Source organism: Atractosteus spatula, chromosome 8 (assembly GCF_055471065.1).
Source record: "Atractosteus spatula isolate fAtrSpa1 chromosome 8, fAtrSpa1.hap1, whole genome shotgun sequence".
Lineage (NCBI taxonomy): Eukaryota > Metazoa > Chordata > Actinopteri > Semionotiformes > Lepisosteidae > Atractosteus > Atractosteus spatula.
Window position 1 is genome coordinate 3309771 of NC_142713.1, and position 20999 is coordinate 3330769.

At 47.5% G+C, this 20999-nt stretch overlaps 1 protein-coding gene across 1 annotated transcript; it reads right to left on the minus strand.

The window, feature by feature from the left end:
* Positions 1–943: 943 nt before the first annotated feature.
* On the minus strand, positions 944–20546 carry gnsa (glucosamine (N-acetyl)-6-sulfatase a). Its single transcript, XM_088923118.1, has 14 exons — positions 20248–20546; positions 18353–18412; positions 16332–16538; positions 14858–14923; positions 12928–13026; positions 11204–11371; positions 10193–10275; positions 8766–8884; positions 7802–7905; positions 7335–7436; positions 6021–6131; positions 3617–3727; positions 3175–3335; positions 944–2456 (listed from the first exon to the last, which is right to left on the minus strand). The coding sequence occupies exons 1-14, from the start codon at positions 20401–20403 to the stop codon at positions 2381–2383; spliced, it is 1623 nt and encodes a 540-aa protein (XP_088779244.1). The 5' UTR covers positions 20404–20546; the 3' UTR covers positions 944–2380.
* Positions 20547–20999: the final 453 nt, after the last annotated feature.

The following is a 20999-nucleotide window of genomic DNA, read 5'->3' on the forward strand; positions in this document are numbered from 1 at the left end:
TCTAACGGATCTTGCCCCTGTGCTCGAATCCTGAAGGCGAGTTCAAATGTTCAGTTCACAATGTTCAGGCTCAGCGGTGTGACTTCTGACCACCTTTTTTTTGGGGGGGGGTTGCGAATCCAGTTTCAGTCAGAACTGCTGTAACCTCGACAAAAAGGAAAAGGAACCAGTACAGTTCCCCCCTTCCTCTGCCATTTTCACCAAAACTGGTATCAAAAGAAGCACCTCCCGTGGCTGAGAACGACACAGCACAGAAACCCCAAACTGAGACACGCACTCTGGAGCCGAACTCAGCTGCATGTCCCTTACTCTATCCCTAATAGTAAAACTGATTTGTAAGCACAGAACTGCTTTTTCTAACAGGTCAGCGTTGGAAGTCTGACCTGCTGCTTGCTAATCCTTCCTTTCTCCATACCAAGTCTGGTATGGAGACTTACCAGCTGTGCGAAGAGATCAAGTGCAACAGCGTCCTTTGCAAGTGCTGTGACGGAGAGCTAGAGCAGCTAGCTGAATATTATATAAAAACTGAATGCATTTCTTGGGAATGGAATTCAGTGAACAATTAAGTGGGAGGCTGAATTTGTGTCTTGGAGAGAAAACAACCCCCCCCCCCCCAGTTGCAGCTTTCTCTTGTCTTCCAACCCAATTTTGAACCACTTCATCCAGTTCAGGGTCACAGGGGAGCTGGAGCCTATCCAAGCAAGCAGTGGGCACAAGGCAGGGTACACCCTGGATGGGACACCAGTCCATCACAGGACACACACTCAACACGAGGGCCAGTTTCCCCAGAAGCCAATGAACCCACCAGCATGTCTTTGGACTGTAGGCGGGAAACCAGAGCACCTGGAGGAAACCCACACAAACCTGGGGAGAACATGCAAACTCCACACAGAACTGAGCGTGGCACCAATGCGAATCACTGCACCACTTTCTTATTTCAGTGCCTCATTAGTTTTTGTATGTATCCCAAGCCAATCTATCCCAGCAAGCAATGGGCGCAAGGCAGGGTACACCCTGGATGGGACACCAGTCCATCACAGGACACACACACACACACTCACTCACTCCAGGGCCAGTTAACCTACCAGCATGTCTTTGGACTGTGGGAGGAAACCCACATAAATACGGGGGAGAACATGCAAACTCCACACAGACAGCACCCCAAGAATTGAACCCAGGGCCTCAGTGCTGTGAGGCAGCAATGCCCACCACTCCACCACCAGGTTGCCCCTCTTCTTATCTTACTTGTCCTAGGGCATTTGCTGTCAAGCACAGGATGTTTAAGAAGGAAAAAAAAAGGAAATTTTCTGCTGCTCCAATAACACAGAGATGTCACATGTCAGTCTCTTTAAGGAGAAAACCAGCTTTCACTCCTGTTTTTGATCGGATTGCAGTATCGCAATGCTGCATCATATATTATGGGAATAGGCCAACAACCGCCAGACATAGATAATGATCTCGTCACAATGCATAGTATGAATCCTGCGTATATACACACAGAGCAAGTTCAGGAGTGCCTGCATTGCAACTTTATCCATCTTTTTGGCATGTTGATATAATCCCATTTTCAGTCCACTCTCCCGAGCTTTTGGGCTTTATTACAGGGTCTTATGGTGTTCCCTGAGAAACAAGTCGCCCACAGCAAGTATTTGAAACCAAGGGCACTTTTTCTTCTTAGAAGGGCTGATCACAGGTTTCAACCCAAAACTCAAGGACATCCACTACCGGGACACTTAAAAATAGTTTCAAACCACAGATTCCGTACAGAACCTGAAATCACAGCCTGAAGACACTCAACTAGACACTAGTGGAAAAGAAAACCAGGCTGTGTTGGGAAATGACTAGTGTTATCAAAAGAGCTGCAACAAATTTCACAAAAACATATCCACAGACGGAGATTGTGAGCCAGTCCAGGCATTATCAGTCTAGTGTGTCCTTTTGTCGAGACGATCTATAAATAACTCTTGGTTCTTAAGTGAAAGTGTACTGTGAAAAATGTCAGTGTGTGGTTGATTAATATGCTTGACGTTCAGCTGGGTCGTGCAGGAGATATGCACAGTTATTTCATTAATGCTGGCTAAGAGTCCACCCGTTTTAAAAGTGCTGCAAAAGGCTAAAGGCGAGATATTCCTTTTATACTTAAAACGGTGGTGCTCATTTTGTTTTTCAGTGTTGTATATAACCGTATTAGAATTGTGAAAGTTTTCGGGTAAAGGCCCGAGTTTTCTGAAGGCAGCTTATCAGTCCTGCACATACTTGATCTCATCGTCTTTGTGCCCGTCTTCTGCAGCAGAGGCGGTACTAGACAACCAAAAAGGAAGTCTTTGCGAGGACAGACAGGATATGTGGTCGGGGTTTGTCCTGCAGTCCAGTCTCTACGTTACTTCAATGACTGCAGCAGTTCTCTTGCCCTTGGATGGTTGCTATTCAACACGAACCGTGCATCAGACCTGTACCTGAGAGAGAGAGGAAACGACTCCCTTACCCACTGCTGGACAGAACATCTAAGAACATAAGAGAGGTTACAAAAGACAGGAGACCATTTGGCCTGTCTGGAACCCGTTTGATAGTAGCTAATTGACCTAAGCTGGTTCTTACAAGAAGCCAGGGTATCAGCTACATGGTCTGGGGGCTTGTTCCACACCTCCACCACCTTTTGTGTAAAGAGGTGTTTCTTGTGCTGATTGGGGGATCTCACCCAGACGGTTCTTGAAAGAAGCCAGGTTATCGGCTTCAACACCACAAATCACACAAGCGGGAACTAACTGGAAGAGCATTTAAAAGTACAGATGGCCCCCCCTTTACACAAGGAGTGGCAGGAGTGTGGAACAAGTTACCCAGCTATGTTATTGAAGCCTGGCTTCTTTCAAGATACAGCTGGATGAGATCATCCAGTCAGGACAGGAAACACGTCTTTACACAAAGAGTTGTGGGAGTGTGGAACAAGCTGCCTGGCCATGGTGCTGAACCCCAACTTCTTTCAAGGAATGTCTGGATATGTTCCGCAATTTAATTCGCTACTAACAAAGGGGCTAATAAGGCTGAATGCTCTTTTTCTTGTTTGTTACTTTTCCTGTGCAGATTGTATACAGCTGATTGTCAGGACTGTGTCGACAAGCAGGCACATCTAACAGACTAACAGAAAGGTACAGCGAAAGACGGTGCTGACCCGACCTCGGCTCGAACACTCCAGGAGTTCGGCAGCTCAGCCCGGAGCAGGTCTGCAGCATTATGGTCCTGCGGTTCATCTTCTCCAGCACCTCCTGGTCAATGGTTTTGGCGATATTGATCAGCTGGAATGGGTCGGCCGTCAGGTTGTAAACCTCCACAAAGAGCTGCAGGAAGAGGAGGTCACGCCGGAGACATTACCACAGACGGGCCACTCTCTCGCATTCAAGGGGAGACACAGTCCCAGTTTCTCAGAAGTCCCGGTCACAAAATACATTTCGAATTGAGCACAACATTGCAAACGTTGTGGAAAGTTCTGTAAGTCGCCCTGCTGTTTCAAACCCCTGGTCTCGCCACGGGCGAGAGGGAGGGGGGTCCCCTGGGACGTCTACAGAAACCCCGAAGGAGACGTTCACTCGAAGCCTGAATTCACGTTGCGCCGCCTCACCTCGCTGTCCTCGAACTCGCAGTACTGCAGGTTTGCTCCCTCCGCCAGGGTTCGGACGCAGGTGTACGTGTTGTTGGAGGCGTCTTCACAGACGCAGTCTGGGAAACATTGCTTAGAACGGAAAAAAAAAAAGAAATCACACAAAAAACGTACATCAGATGGAGACGCCGCTGTTCCAGTCCCTTCACTGGCTTGGCTGTTGATGCTCATGACCAAAATCCCCACCCTCCTCCTTCGGTACTCCCTGCTCCTACTTATTCTCAGTCTCCAACTTCTACCGGTTCCCCCATTCGGCAATGTCCTCTTCTCGTCTTCCACCACACTTCCTGTGCCCACTTATCTGTTCTCCCACTCCCACAGCCTGCTCCTACCCACCCTCGCCCCTCAGAGGAGCAGTGAACCAGCCACAGAACACACAGCCCACTCCCACAGCCCACTCCTATCCACCCTCGCCCCTCAGAGGAGCAGTGAACCAGCCACAGAACACACAGCCCACTCCCACAGCCTGCCCCTACCCACCCTCGCCCCTCAGAGGAGCAGTGAACCAGCCACAGAACACACAGCCCACTCCCACAGCCCACTCCTATCCACCCTCGCCCCTCAGAGGAGCAGTGAACCAGCCACAGAACACACAGCCCACTCCCACAGCCTGCCCCTACCCACCCTCGCCCCTCAGAGGAGCAGTGAACCAGCCACAGAACACACAGCCCACTCCCACAGCCTGCCCCTACCCACCCTCGCCCCTCAGAAGAAGGACACTTTTCAATTCCTTTCTCCTTTATAGGGGCCAATTAGATCGAATGAACATTAACAGGCATTTCCATTGGTCTGCAATTGAAGAGAAACAGCCCTGAAACTCCACGCCTACTTATTAAAATCTCTCCATGTTTCAAAAAGCAGATGGCAGATAAAAGGGAGGCACTCGAGAACTTGTCCCTGAAGCACGGTATGTTGAGGCAAAACTGGGGTATCTGTAAATGTGAGTGAAGAAACATCAGTACTTGTTTTCCTACACCTGCTGCGACCCAGTACACATTTTATACACACCCGAAGAAGGCTCCACAGCCAAAACGCTGTTTTCTTTCTTCTCGTTTCAGCATGTAATAAACCTTTCACTTGTTCCTCTACAAGTCCACAGCATGCTGACGCAGCTCCCCACCTGAACTACTAGTTATTTATTTAACACTTGGCCTGTCCCATGCCGAAGTCTGAGACCGCAATGACCAACACTAACCATTAGAGGGCACCAAAACACAGATAGTCTGATAGTCTCACCAAGTGGACATTATAATGCAAATAGTAAAGGTTAATTCCACACTCACAAGAAGAATAAGCTTTTTTTCACTATTGACCCTTTTTCAAGTGTGAATTAGTCAATTACTGCAGTTTTGTATTGGGGGTTAAAATGCACATTCTGACCTGGGTGTAATTGCTGGAGTACCTTCACAGTGTTAGTGGCGATAAGGGAAGCTTAGATTTTAGCTTTGAGTGGACTTAGTCTTTCTGTTTGCAAGACTTGCTAAAACTCTGCAATATCTCATACCGTGGCTTGAGGCAACAGCATCTACCACAGGGGCGGGTTAAAGTTATCCCAGCACTCTGCAGAAACGTGACAGTGTTATAAAGGTTCATATGGCAGGAATCTGAAGTCAGCAGTGCCGCCTCACAGCGCTATGGCCCTGGCTTCAATTCCTGGGGTGCTGTCTGTGTGGAGTTTGCATGTTATCCCTGTCTTCACAGGGATTTCCTCCAGTCAGTCAGTCAGTCAGTCAGTCAGTCAGTCAGTCAGTCAGTCAGTCAGTCAGTCAGTCAGTGTGTGTGTGTGTGTGTGTGTGTGTGTGTGTGTGTGTGTGTGTGTGTGTCCATCCTGTGATGGACTGGCCCTGGTGTGAGTGTGTGTGTCCGTCCTGTGATGGACTGGCCCTGGTGTGAGTGTGTGTGTGTCCGTCCTGTGATGGACTGGCCCTGGTGTGAGTGTGTGTGTGTCCGTCCTGTGATGGACTGGCCCTGGTGTGAGTGTGTGTGTCCGTCCTGTGATGGACTGGCCCTGGTGTGAGTGTGTGTGTCCGTCCTGTGATGGACTGGCCCTGGTGTGAGTGTGTGTGTCCATCCTGTGATGGACTGGCCCTGGTGTGAGTGTGTGTGTCCATCCTGTGATGAACTGGCCCTGGTGTGAGTGTGTGTGTGTGTGTCTGTGTGTGTCCTGGCCCCGGTCTCAGTGTGTGTGTAACTGTGTGTGTGTCCTGTGATGAACTGGCCCTGGTGTGAGTGTGTGTGTGTCCTGTGATGGACTGGTGTCCTGCCCAGGGTGTATCCTGCCTTGTGCCTATTGAAACAGTGCCGGCTGGTTTCCTCCCAGCTGTGAGAAGGCCCCCCCCTCCTGGAGAGGGCTGCCAGTGCTTACCGACACTCCCGGTCCCAGGACAGGGCAGGACGGGTCACCATCGTCTCCTCCTTCCCCGTTGTACTCCAGCAAGACGTCGGTCCTCCAGGTGACATTACTCCCCTGGCCGCTCTGGAAGAACACCGTGCCCACCCCCGGGGTTCAGTGAGAGTGCGGGTACAGGCCGTGACGGACCGGCACGTACACCCGACTGGGCCACCATCCAAGCCCTTTGGTTTCCAGCGTCAGCTGGCCCCCTGGGGCTCCCACATCCGAGGACAGAGCGCGTCTCCACAGCGTCACAAACCAGGTTGTCACGTCGACTTCAGGCTTACAAACTACATCTACCACAGCTCTGTATGGTAGGGCAACTGCAGTAATGCTGACCGCAGAGCCCTACAGCGGGTGGTGAAAACTGCCCAGCCCATCGCTGGGGTTGCCCTCCTATCCATCCAGGACATTTATGACAGACGGTGCTCGAGGAAAGCTCTAAGCATCATCAAAGACCCCACACACCCCAGCTACAGACTGTATGACCCTCTACCATCTGGGAAACGGTACCGGAGGATTCGGGCCCGGACTACCAGACTCAGAGACAGTTTTTACCCCCGCACTATCAAACTATTCAACTCCCAGCCTCTCTCACCTACGATCTGAACCTCACAGTGCCTTCTCTCTTACCAAAAACTCACACACACATTGAAATCTACCTCTACCTCACATGTCAAAAAGCTCACTCCCCATAATTTTCCATCCTTTATTTCATTCTGTTGATGTATGTTTTTGCACATCCGATGTTGTTTTGCACACTGCCTGTTGTCTCTGTCTTTCTTTCATTATACAATTGTATTGTTGTTGTTTTTTTTTGTACTACGTATCGCCTGAGAGCTAGCTAAATAGCATTTTGTTAGTCCATATACCTGTATATGAGTATAAATAACAATAAACTTGAACTTGAACTCTGCTTCTTCAGGTTCTGTTTTCAATGAACAAACACGCACGTATCCGAGTGCACGAGTGGATACCAAATAGGCAGGAACCTGTTCTTTCAGGCTCTTTCACACACGAACCTGGGCTGCAAAATGCCAAATCGATTCAGACAAGCACGTTTGCGTGGGTTTAGCAAGTGGAAGGAAGACGATCTAGCGTAGGTAATGGCTTGGGCCAGAAGAGTGATCTCAGATTTGGACAGCCTACATGTGGTCCTTACATCCATGTGACAACAGGTTTTACTGCCACAAAAAAAAACAAACACATTTCTTCAGGAAATGAATGCATCCCGACTTACAGCGTCACTTGGATCTAAATGCAATCAAAGAGGCTGGAGGGATTTACCATGAGGGGCAGAAAAGACATCCCATCCATCTGCGTCTGGTTCACGCTGTGTCCCGCGATGTCCATGATCGTTGGCCCAAGATCTATATTGGCGACAAGCATCTAACCGGAAAAAACAAAAATGAAAAGGCGAGAGTCTCAGATGGAGTTACAAAGCAGGGAGGGTTGCGGGTTCAAATCCCAGGTGAGATCACTGCTGCTGTCCTCTTGCGCAGGGCTCTTTACCCAGCAGGCTCCGGGACGCCCCACCGCTTACAGGGGGCACCACATTTCAGAAACGTGTTCCTTCACCCGAAATTTTCCATCCCGAAACTATATTTCACGGCGACTTTCCACCCAAGCACCCCGCTCTTTACCACGCGCCCCGATTTCGACAAGGAAGACCCAGGAGTCCCACGAGAAAATCAGAAGCAGTGTGAGAGTAAAGGGAGAAGCTTGAAGCGCACAGATGGAGAGAACACCCTCACCTGGCAAGTCTGGTTGGGTTTGATGCCAGGCCCCCTCACCAGCAGGGGGACTTTGATGTCAAACTCATAGAGCTGTCGCTTGTCTACAGGTAGGGAGAACTGGCCTGGGACAGGGGAGAGACAGGCCTGTGTTAGGCTGATTCACACAGACAGGACTGGCCTGGGACAGGGGAGAGACAGGCCTGTGCTAGGCTGATTCAAACACACACAGAACTGGCCTGGGACAGGGGAGAGACAGGCCTGTGCTAGGCTGATTCAAACACACACAGAACTGGCCTGGGACAGGGGAGAGACAGGCCTGTGCTAGGCTGATTCAAACACACACAGAACTGGCCTGGGAGAGGGGAGAGACAAGGTTTCCAGTACCTAACTGATCCAAAAATCTCATTCATCTCTTTACTGCAAGACACCCTCGGCTTCAACAATATGGCTAGTAGCTTGCTCCATTCTCCCACAACCCTTTGTGTAAAGACGCGTCTCCTGTTTTCAGATTTAAAACTCCTAATTGCTTGGGCATTTAAGATCCCATGACACTGTAAAGACATTGTCCTGGCTGCATCCTTCTCCAGACTTTGACAATCTGACCTCTCAAACGTTTTCTTAATAAAGTGCTTTGGGGATCCTTCAAGATGCAAAGCACGTTAATAATGTAGGGACCCGATACAAGTTTTCAAAATCTTCAAAGGCAGTGACAAAGACTACTCTGCAGATTTCTCAGGGATCAACACTGAAACAAGAACCAGAGGGCTCAGGTGGAAACTACATGGAAGGGCATTTGAAACTGAAAACAGGAGGCGTTCCTTTACGCAAAGGGTTGTGGGTGTATGGAACAAGCTACCCAGCCACCTTGCAGAGGATGATACTCCAGCTCCTTTCAGAAACATCTGTTTCATCTCAACCGTCCGCTGAGTAACCTTTGTAACCTTTCTTAAATGCATAATCCGCATTATTATTATTTTCGCACCTGTGTGATAGCCGTTGTCAGAGGTGAAGAATATGTATGTGTTCTGCAGCTCTCCACTTGTGTCCAGATGCTGCACCAGCTTTTCAACAAGGTCATCTACAGACAGCAGAGTCTGCCACCTGGGACAGAAACAGACTCAAGTCCACAGCTTCGGAGTTACAGTTCCTATTTGGCAACCAAAACCGAATGCTTAATTTTTGCTTATATTCCAGCAGCCATATCACCCTGCAACTCACAACTGGCAGCCCCACTGAAGCTCAGCAGGTGTGAGCCTGGTCAGTACCTGGATGGGAGAATCCTGGGAAAAACTAAGGCTGCTGCTGGAAGAGGTGTTAGTGGGGCCAGCAGGGGGCGCTCACCCTGCGGTCTGTGTGGGTCCTAATGCTCCAGTATAGTGACGGGGACAGCAGACTGTAAACAGTTGCCGTCCTTCGGATGAGACGTAAAACCAAGGTCCTGACTCTATGTGGTCATTAAGAATCCCAGGGTGTTTCTCGAAAAGAGTAGGGGTGTTACCCCAGTGTCCTGGCCAAATTTCCCATTGGCCCTTACCAATCATGGCCTCCTAATAATCCCCATCTATGAATTGGCTTCATCACTCTGCTCTCCTCCCCACTGAGAGCTGGTGTGTGGTGAGCGTTCTGGCGCACTTTGGCTGCCGTCGCATCATCCAGGTGGATGCTGCACACTGGTGGTGGTGGAGGGGATCCCCATTACCTGTAAAGCACTTTGAGTGGAGTGTCCAGAAAAGCGCTATGTAAGTGTAAGCAATTATTATTATTATATCTGTAAACCGGATAGTACAACACTGTGCAATACTATAGTATGCTTCTATGTGATTTGCAAATTGGATGACAGAGAAAGCCCATATGAGATCTCTCAGCCTTGAGGCACTGATTCAAATATTCAGAATCTTCCATTGCACAGAGATCTTCTTCAGGATGAACAGTGAAACATGAGTGAAACATGAACCAGAAGGCACTAGTAGAAAGTAAGGGCAGCGCATTCAATACCGACACACAGGACCAGCGTCTTTACACAAAGGGCGGTGGGAGTGTGGAACAAGCACGGAAGTATACTTAAAACTGAGAACAGGAGGAGGCCGCAGAAAGGCTCCATCGCTCTCTGAGAGATCAGTTCTACATCACAGGCATTTCTAGGGGGTATTTTAACAGTTCAAACGCAGCCATGAACAGCCTGCTGTCTTCCCATTTATGCGGTGTTAGGAAACAGGAGAAGCTTGGCACAAAACAGGTTTGACCCTCAACACAGAACGCTGGCCAGCCGAGCCTAAATAAAGACCCGGAGTTCCAGCAGGGGACGTGTCTTTAAAGCACGAGGGAAAGGAGTCTAACTGAAGTCTGACACCATGCAGGCCCTTGGATTAAGAAAGGGGTTTCCCCACGGCTATCAACGGCAAAACTCACCTTCTCCTGTAGACGTCGTCCAGGAACTGGACGGAGGAATTGGACATTGGGGTCCGGGCTTGTCGGATCAGCCAGTGTTTCCCCTAGAGAGAAAGTAAGTCACTTCTCGAGCTAGGGAGGACCGTAGTGAGGCCTCTTATAATCTTACAAACGATTTGATTTGCGATTCATTTTTTATGTATATCATACAGGGAGGGGGTGACAGGGTGGTGGAGTGGTGAGCAGCGCTGGGGCCCTGGGTTAGATTCCGGACCTGGGGTGCTGTCTGTGTGGAGTTTGCATGTTCTCCTCGGGTTCGTGTGGGTGTCCTCCAGCTGCTCTGTTATCCTCCCACAGTCCAAACACACGCTAGTGGGTTAACTGGCTTCTGGAAAAAACTGGACAGCCGGCTGCATTGCACTATTGTTAGATCTGCAATGAATCACAGCTCCTGCAGCAACAGTCCGGGTAGGTGTGTCCTAAGTTATGAAGAAGGTGGTTTTGCATGAGAATAAATACAAGTTTTGACTTTCTTATTGAATCGGCTCTTGGCTTATGAATCTGCATTTGCTTAAAATCTTGTTTTATCTTATTTTAAATGGTCGAGAGGGGCAGCACAGTGGTATAATCGTTAGCAATGCTGCTGAGGCCCTGGGCGCAATTCTGGACCTGGGTTGCCGTCTGTGTGGAGTTTGCATGTTCACCCTGTTAAAACTTCATCCAAAAACCGACATTACGGGTGAAATTCTTACACAGCTAGTCTGATAAATATATGCTTAACACAATTAAGCATGTGTTATTGTGCATTTCCTCCCACAGTTCAAGCTGGCAGGTAAATTGGCTTCTGGGAAAACTGGCCCTGGTGTGAGTGCGTGTGTGTGCCCTGCAATGGACTGGCGTCCTGTCCAGGGTGTACCCTGCCTTCTGCCCGTTGCTTGCTGGGATAGCCTCCAGCTATCCTGTACCCTGTACTGGAAGAAGCAGTTAGAATATGGATGGATGGGCTACCTGATGGGAGTTTTGTGGCCGTACCTTCCCGTGAACGTCGAAATTAGCCTCCCGGGGAGCTCTGACACCCGCAAAGCTTTTCTCATACTGCGGGGCGGCTGTCCAGGGAGAGTGGGGTGCAGGCGTGGAGATCATCAGGAAGAAAGGCCGGGAGGAGGACTTGTAGTCTAGGAAGTTCAGTGACGCGTTTGCCTGCCGGTAAGCACAACGAGACACTGTTTCCGAGACGGCAGACACGGACAGTATCAATGCGCGCCCTTCTGAACACCAGTATTCGAAGTCCCCCAAGAGCACTGGACAAGTCAGCCCACCGGCTTTTCTGAAACATAAACCAGAGGACCCAAGTGGAAACCACCTGGGAGTGCAGTGTTTAAAACTGAGGATAGGAGGCAGTTCTTTGCACAAAGGGTGGTGGGAGTGTGGAACTCCCAGCCATGTGGTTGAAGCCAATACAGTATGCTGGATAACCTCCTTAGATCAGTTAACAGCTAAAAACCAAACAGGCTGGATAACGGCTATATCTTTTCGTACAATCGTATGTTCTCATGACAGTTAAAACTACATCCAAAAAAGAAACCCATTACAGGTGAAATTCTTACACAGCTAGTCCGATCAATATATGCTTAACACAATTAAGGGCAATTAGACATAATACCTCAGACTGACAGTTAAAACTACATCATATAAAAAGAAAAATACAGGTTACCAGGTGACATTCGTATATAATGCAATATTTGAGTATATTAGCAATTAGGGCCCTACTTACTTACGCACTGGATACCTGGAAAAATGGATGCACTCACTTTCATATTATCTCAATGAGTTTAAATGACATCGAAAAAATAACCTGCAATTCAGTTCGGAGCCTCATATCAGTCTAACCACTCCAGTACTACAAATCTACAGATAATGTATAATTAGGAATATAAAATTAGCCCTCATAATTATGAACATTCTATGACAACCATCTATTTATATAGATAAAGATTAAAATGAGAAACATAGATACACTCACTATTGATGAATATCAAATTATATCTTGACCACTTCACTTTAGCTAAAAGGCTGACTTTTAATACTGCAAAACCATAGAACCTGATAGTGAAGTATAGTGCACTATAAACATATTACTTAATGTGCAGAGAGAAACCAAGAATCCAGTCATCCTCATTTGATAGAGTAACATGCCTGAGCTCCTACCTATCTTAAGGTTCACTTTATTACAGAATCAGTGGTTATTCTTTAATCCAGTTAGGGGTTGCAAATTGAATTTTGAAGCAATTCATGAATTATATACTGCATAGAGCTAAATAGGCAGGGAGACATGATAACAAACCTCTATAGCAGAATAATAGCATGTTAACAAATCCCTAAAGACGACAATAGCCACAGACCAAACCTTAACCTTAGCGTTATTTATATCAGACTCCTCCTTCCTTCAACTTTATTGGCAGATTAAGAACTGGGCTATTTTCCTAACGTAAGAGATAATGAGTTTGCCTTTTCTGTGGAACCAGGCAGCGGAAAATACCGCTCTAGCCAAGAGCAGCACCTACAGATGTATGAAAGTATGAGCCTTATTAAAAACAAATCATGCTGTGGCCTGGATATTTACTTACACACCGCACGACAAGAGAGGGAAAACTACTGTTTATTTCAGCTGGCAAAGCAGCAGTGTGTTGCACAGACAAACTCTCACACAATTTGATACAGCCTCAGGCTCCTACTCTCCTCGTCCCCTGTCTTACCAACACATCCGTCAGGTAGTCCTTGCTGTAGTTCTCTCCATATTTCCTTGCTTTGCCATTCACTGACAGTGTGTAATTGTAGTACTTGGAGTTCTTCTCCTGCAGGGAAACACATTCATATGAGCTTGTGAGGCTGTTTCTTCCATATCTATCCATTTTCTAACAGGCGCAAGGCAGGGTACACCCTGGATGGGACGCTAGTCCACTGCGGGACACACACAGGCACGCACCCAGACTTCAGGGCAAGTTTTCCCAGAATTCAGCTAACCTACCATCATGCCTTGCACTGTCGAAGGAAACCGGACCACCCAGAGGAAGCCATGCGAACATGGGGAGAACGTGCAAACTCCATGCAGACAGTACTCCAGGAATTGAGACCCCAGGACCCTGATGCTGCAAGGCAGCAATGCTGACCACCGCCGCCCCACCATGCTGCCCTTGTTTTTTTCCAGTCAGTACCACATACTGGCCCCCTGGGGTCCTGGAGGGCAGTGTTTCTACGGGAGCCCCAGTCTAGCAGCTCACTATTAAATCACCAAGGTGATTTACAACATTAAGTCATTTAGAGATCATCTAGAAGTAAAATCGAAGTGCTCTTCAGCCTTTGGGGATCAGAAGTCTTAAACAATTCAGGTTTTGATTTAGCTATTAATCAAGCTTGGTGCAGCCAATCTTTAAAAACAGGTGACCTACAAGAGTAACTGCATCAGGGATCTCCAGAACCAGGGTCAGAGACCCCTGTACTGACTGGACCGGCACTCTTCAGAACCAGAGACAGAGACCCCTGTACTAATTAAACCGGCACTCTCCAGAACCAGGGTCAGAGACCCCTGTACTGACTGGACCGGCACTCTCCAGAACCAGGGTCAGAGACCCCTGTACTAACTAGACTGGCACTCTCCAGAACCAGGGTCAGAGACCCCTGTACTAACTGGACTGGCGCTCTCCAGAACCAGGGTCAGAGATCCTTGTACTGACTGGACCGGCACTCTCCAGAACCAGAGACAGAGACCCCTGTACTGACTAGACCGGCACTCTCCAGAACCAGGGTCAGAGACCCCTGTACTAACTGGACTGGCGCTCTCCAGAACCAGGGTCAGAGATCCTTGTACTGACTGGACCGGCACTCTCCAGAACCAGAGACAGAGAACCCTGTACTGACTGGACCAGCACTCTCCAGAACCAGGGTCAGAGACCCCTGTACTGACTCTACCGGTACTCACCAGAACCAGGGTCAGAGACCCCTGTACTAACTGGACCGGCACTCTCCTCAATAAGGGTTGGAGATCCAGAACTAGACTAATCTAACCCTCCTGCTTCAGCTACTGCCAATTTAAAGAGAGGATTAGAGGTGGCATGCCCCAGACTAAGTTTTAAATCACAACCATATAAAAACTAAGCTGTTGATCCACTGAGTTACGAGCAGGAGAATTGAACCACTTTCTATGTGTTTATTTTGTTGCTGTTGCTCTTTCCTGAGTGATCTGAGCGAGTTCTCACTCTTTCGGGCAACATCAGGACCAGTTCTACCTCAAGAAAAACTGGGGCAATACCTTTTGCTTGATTTAAACTGTAATCTTCATTTTCTGTCCCCCACAAAGTTCTGTTTATTACTTCTGCGCCATAGGCAGACACCTAAAATAAATGAGTCACTTGCTCCATGTATACGACAGGTTAAAAGCATCATTTAATATTTGAATGAGGTTATCAGCATGATCAGTGATCTCTACTGGGAACCAAGTCCTAGAGACTTCCTCGGTTTCACAAACGCTCACGAATGACTAATCTAATTAAATGTCAAGGTCACCCAGTCCCAGGAACTCTAGAGCCCAGCGGCAGCAGTGTTAAACAAAGGGGTGTTTGCTTAGGAACTTTTCCAGAAAGCCAAGAGGCTGTAGGTGTTGACTTAGCAGGTGAGAGATTTCCTTACCAGACCGAACCAATGATCCCAGCCAGGAGGCACGTGTTCAATTCCACCAGCCTCTGAGTTTCCGTACTGAAACACCATCAAAGACACAGAGCAGGGAGTCAGAAGACATAACAGCTCCAATCCCAGTAAACACAAAAACGACAAGTCCCTGCAAATCAAAAAGTCGCAGTTGGCCATTTTGAATTCATTGCTTGATGATATATCTATTGCCAAAAGCTGTATGAAAGAATAGAGATGCTTAATTGTAGTCCAAACCACCCCATCTACCATTATTAAGAACTGTGACATCAGAACAGCAAAACTAACTTCAAAACAGTGCTTTTGAATGACCACAGCTGAAGTAGGATCTAAATTTATATTATATTGATAGTATAATGATATAAATTATATTTCTTGTAGTAAATTGCACTATAAAGGTACCATGTTCCACTCTTTATTGCAGAAATAAGGCAAGAGCTTATCCTATCAGTACAGTTAAGGAATTGTGTTTAATATATTGAGATATTGGAGGTGTTCAATTAGTGATTCTGAACCCAGGTGGTGGTGGAACACTGTCCTCTGAGTTTTGTTCCAGCTAAGCTCTTCTGAATCACAGGCAAACTTGATTTTCAGTTTTCTGTTTGTATGGGAAATATTTGTAAATTTACTTCCAGCTTTTAGTCAAAAGGGATGTGTAGTTGATACCAACCTAGCATGGACTTCAGAACTGTTATCATTTCATTACATCATTGAAATGTAGCCACTTGGACCTCTGCAGAAGGAAGAAACACTCACATGGGAGTCTGGTAGTGTCACTCCCAAAGGGGGCGTGTCTGATACAGTGTCACTCCCACAGTGGGCATGGTTGGTACAGTGTCACTCCCACTGTGGGCACGGTTGGTACAGCGTCAGAGTCACTCCCTCTGGGGGTGTGCCTGATACAGCGTCACTCCCACTGTGCATGTGTCTAAAGCAGTGCCCCTCCCATCAGGGGCGTGTCTGATTATAGTGTCCCTCCCACCAAGGGGCGTGTCTGACACGGTGTCCCTCCCACTGGGGGGGGCATGTCTGATAAAAGGCCACTCCCACTTGTGTCTGTTCATCATCAATCGATCAACTAGTGAGAGCTGTTTAGCCAGAACAAGCAAGCAGTGGAGAGGCTGCTGGAGGTGCTGTGCACCGAAGCTGTTGGAAGCAGTCTCCTCGGAGCCACTAATATCCGAGAGTCAGCACTGACAGAAGAAACATGCTCAATAAAAGCAATCAATCAGCGCTGGAGATTAGCAGAGCTGAAAAACCAGCAGATCCAGGGCTGGGTTCAGGAGCCCCTCTGTCCTAGCGATCTCATGAAGTTAAGATGGTGGGATTTCTGGGAATTCTCTGAAAGAGAGAGCGGTGAGCCTGTTGCTGAACAAATGGGAGCTCAGATGGAGACTCTGTGGCCACCGAGGCCCAGAGCTGACTGTCCTTGTCCTAGCAGAGGGGCGACAGATACCTCGTTCAGATACTTCCCTGCGAAGAAGGTCTGGTACTGGGCGTGCCGGCTGAGCAGTGCTGGGAAGGTGTTGGGCTCGTGCCTCTTCTGCCAGGCTGGGCTACTGCAGTTCCCCTCTAGGGTGTTGTTGACCACCATGTGGTTGTGAGGATACTTCCCCGTTAGGATACTGGCTCTGCTGGGGCAGCACAGGGGACTGGCTACATACTGGGAAGGACAGAGACGTCTCTTGAGGCCGAGATTTCAGGACCTGCTAAATCACTCCCCGTTACTCATCCCCAGCTGAAGCCTCGGGTGTCTAACGCCTCACCTCCCCTGCTTCAACCCCAACCGGAGAGAGTTTCATCACAAGAAGAAGAAAAAAAAACACGTTTTTTTTAATCAATTTCCTGGGCAAGTAGTGTATGACGTAAACGAAGTCACAGTGGTTTCTGGTGGAAGACGTGGGAACAGATCAGAAATGGAAATTCTGTATTTTAGGGATAAAAGGGGTATAATTCAGTAGTATTACACAGGCTATGGAAAGATATGAGGGACGAGATAATAGTTGTTTGCATCCTAGATAAATAAGAAAAAAAAATTCTCTCTGCTCTCCATTGCTGGTCAGGAATGATATAATTATATACTTGAACACATACTGTCATATACTGTAAGACAAGGTACTGTAAGGCATGAATATATATGCTAAAACATGCAGGAGTATATGCTATGATATATGTCAATAAACATAAGTAGAGATTCCAACTTCCAGACACTCTTTTTCCAGGATGAGCTCTTTAATGAACAAAGGAAACATTTGTAACAGCCATTATAACATACACGTACAATATAAACAATACCGCATATGCTGGACTCTGCAGCTTTAACTTATAAAGAATTTTCTCACAATTATGTGGCAAAAAACAATTTACTACAGTGGCCCCAAAGTGCAGAAGAAAGAAATGTGCACTAGACAAAGAAACACACGCTAGACCAAAGAAGCGCACACTTAAAAAAACGATTGCACACTAGAAAAACACAAGTAAGTACAGAATAGCATCATTATTCTTTTCACCCCTTATAGGCTGCAGTAAAAAAAAACCATCTAGTTTATTAGAAGAATCCACAGAAACAATGCCTGCAGGAATAATATAGACACAATTGGGATTTTCAGAGAATAATAAAAAAAATGTTATACTACTAGAGGGCGGTGAGTATGGGGCACTCCCTTCAGACTAAAGAGACTCAGTTCCTCCAGCCTGTCAGTGTGGGGCACTCCCCTCAGACTAAAGAGACTCAGTTCCTTCAGCCTGTCAGTGTGGGACACTCCCCTTCAGACTAAAGAGACTCAGTTCCTCCAGCCTGTCAGTGTGGGGCACTCCCCTCAGACTAAAGAGACTCAGTTCCTTCAGCCTGTCAGTGTGGGACACTCCCCTTCAGACTAAAGAGACTCAGTTCCTTCAGCCTGTCAGTGTGGGACACTCCCCTTCAGACTAAAGAGACTCAGTTCCTTCAGCCTGTCAGTGTGGGACACTCCCCTTCAGACTAAAGAGACTCAGTTCCTTCAGCCTGTCAGTGTGGGACACTCCCTTCAGGCTAAAGGGACTCAGTTCCTCCAGCCTGTCAGTGTGGGGCACTCCCTTCAGACTGAAAAGACTCAGTTCCTCCAGCCTGCCAGTGTGTGACACTCCCTTCAGACCGAAGAGACTCAGTTCCTCCAGCATGTCAGTGTGGGACACTCCCTTCAGACTGAAGAGACTCAGTTCCTCCAGCCTGTCAGTGTGGGACACTCCCTTCAGACTGAAGAGACTCAGTTCCTCCAGCCTGCCAGTGTGGGACACTCCCTTCAGACTAAAGAGATTCGGTTCCTTAAGTTTATTATGATGTGAACCAAAGGGGAACCCCAAAGTTGTTTTTTAATTGCAAAAAATATTTATGAGGTCTACAGTGATGCACAAAAAGCCTGCCATGAAGGCACATACTCTTCCTCTGCATTGGACAAGCATGAATGAGTAGTTTTTATCCACATAAAAGACACTTACTGCATTTGTAAAGGAAATTCCAGCTTCACCAATGAGCTTCTTAGTCTTTTTCAATGGAATCTGAAAAAAAATCAAATAAAGACAAAATAATCCAAATATCTGAACCCAGGGGCTGCTGTTAAAAACGGATGAAAAAAGCTGAGGGATTAAAAATAGTTATTGTGTTGCAGAAGGGCTGACGAACAGTCAAGACACTGGAATGAGTGATGGTTTATATTTAGGCCACCAATATGCCAGTTCCCTGTCCACTATTCTCAATAGGAAGCACTTTATTCCTGGTGCAACTTTCCAGTCAAAACATGTGAGAGAGGTGGAATCACAATGTTGACTGTGTGTCACGGCTCACGGCTAGTGGACCAACGTTTACATTGACTGCACTACATTACTGTCACTGCAGACTGGAGGACAGGGATATCGCTGGCACAGTGGCTCAATAGTTAGCATTGCTGCCTCGCAATACTGGGGCCCTGGGTTCAGTTCCGGACCTGGGGTCCTGTCTGTGTGGAGTTTGCATGTTCTCCCCGTGTCTACATGGGATTCCTCCAGGTGCTCCGGTTGCCTGCCACAGTCTAAAGACATGCTGGGAGGTTTTAAGGGCTTCTGGGAAAACTGGTCTTTGTTGGAACCTATCCCAGCAAGCAACGGGCGCAAGGGAGGGTACACCCAGGGTGGGACACCAGTCCATCACAGGACACACACACACACACAGACACCAGGGCCAGTCCATCACAGGACACACATAGACACACACACACACTCACACCAGGGACAGTCCAACACAGGACACACATAGACACACACACACACTCACACCAGGGCCAGTCCATCACAGGACACACATAGACACACACACACTCACACCAGGGACAGTCCAACACAGGACACACATAGACACACACAGACACACTCACACCAGGGCCAGTCCATCACAGGACACACACACACACTCACACCAGGGCCAGTCCATCACAGGACACACACACACACTCACACCAGGGCCAGGCCATCACAGGACACACACACACCAGGGCCAGTTTTCCCAGTAGCCAATTCACCTACCAGCATGTCTTTCGACTGTGTGAACAAGAGTAGAACATGCAGACTCCGCACAGACAGCACTCCAGCTCCAGAACTGACCCCGGACACCATCATACTGCCACAGAGTCTAACGATATACCCTTAAATTACCATGTGTGCACGACATACTTAAAAAAAAATACAAAATAGCTCGACGGGGGCTTCACATACAGTACACGTGTGTACAGGAACAGCGTAACTTTGTGGAAGGTAAAAAGGTCGGAGCCTTCAAAATAAAAAGACTGACGGTTTTGCAATGTTCTTTTAAGACCTGGTTGTGCTGTTAATAGTCCCCGCTTGCTGGAGTGTAACGTGTTTTTCTGAAGGCTTTTGTTGTTGTTGTTGTTGTTGTGAGTTGGCTGACTCGGACTATCTCCGCCGTATTGACCCTCAGCTGACTGCTCGGCTGACATTTGTTTTTTGGGAAATTCATAGCGCCGTGGCTGGGAAAAAAACTGCGTTTTGTCTGCGCACACACACACAGAAATCACACTGCACATGCCTCGCACATTGCAATTCGTAGAAAAGATGAAGAGATGCTATTAAAAGCTCCAAAACGAAAAATCCCAAGTATTTTACCTCACTCCCGGTCCATCTGCACGAGATGCTTTAATTAATCAGGTATAAAGAAAGATTGTATTTTTTTTTCTAAGCAGGGATTCTTTTCATCTAACGCTATGGTTTTGATGCATGATTGATGCAAGACGACGGGTGTCGGGGCTCTCTGTCGAGCTACAGAACAATGTCCCCCACATGCAATCGGACAGTCTGGTCATTTTGACGCGAAACGTTATAACCCCCAGTGTGGCGATACGCACCATCCCACCGATCGCGACGTCTAAATCGTCTGCCAGGATGAGGACAATGTTGGGTCTGTGAAACGTCGCCTCCACTCTCGAGTAAGTGAGAAACGAGCCGGCGCTGACCAGCAAGTAATTCAATAAAGCCGTCAGCCATAATCTGATTGAAATCATTTTTTTTTCTCTCTCTCCCTCCACGGGGTGAGACAGATGCAGTCGCCAGGAGGCCGGAGAAGCCGTACAACACGCGTGAAATCCAATTTTCGCCAGCAGTCAAAGCAAAGAGTTCATCTGCTGGCAGCAACGTCCCAGTATCCTAAAAAAACAGCACTGGTCATGTGTTGCGACGGAAGAGGCCAGTCAGCTGATAACCCCCCCTTGCTCTGTCTGTAAAAGAGCTTCGGTTTTCACTCTTAAAGCGATAGTTGGTCTCTGTGATTCAGGGCCCGAGTGGACTGGGCATACCCAGTTAAGACTCTTGTTACCCAGCGATTTAAAATTAATATAGATGACAAATGGGTTTTTTTGTAACAATAGCCCTGAAACTATTCAGCATTTGTTTTGGTTCTGTCCTAGGGTAAACATTTTCTGGATTAAGTTGCAGACTTATATTAAAAAAGAAACCAATATTGATATTTGATTTGATGAAAAATATGTTATGTTAAGTTTCAGCCCCATTGAAAACAATATTAAAATTTCGTTCGTAATAAATTTAACTATTATAATGGCACGTTATTATATACATAAAATGAAGCGGTCTGGGAAGTACC

Coding starts and splice junctions, on each gene's coding strand:
- gnsa (XM_088923118.1), bottom strand. CDS start 20,403: ATGATTTCAATCAGATTATGGCTGACGGCTTTATTGAATTACTTGCTG. Junction 18,413..20,247: donor ACGTCGCGATCGGTGGGATG/GTGCGTATCGCC, acceptor ATTTTTTTTCAG/ATTCCATTGAAAAAGACTAA. Junction 13,027..14,857: donor GGGATCATTGGTTCGGTCTG/GTAAGGAAATCT, acceptor GTTTCCCTGCAG/GAGAAGAACTCCAAGTACTA.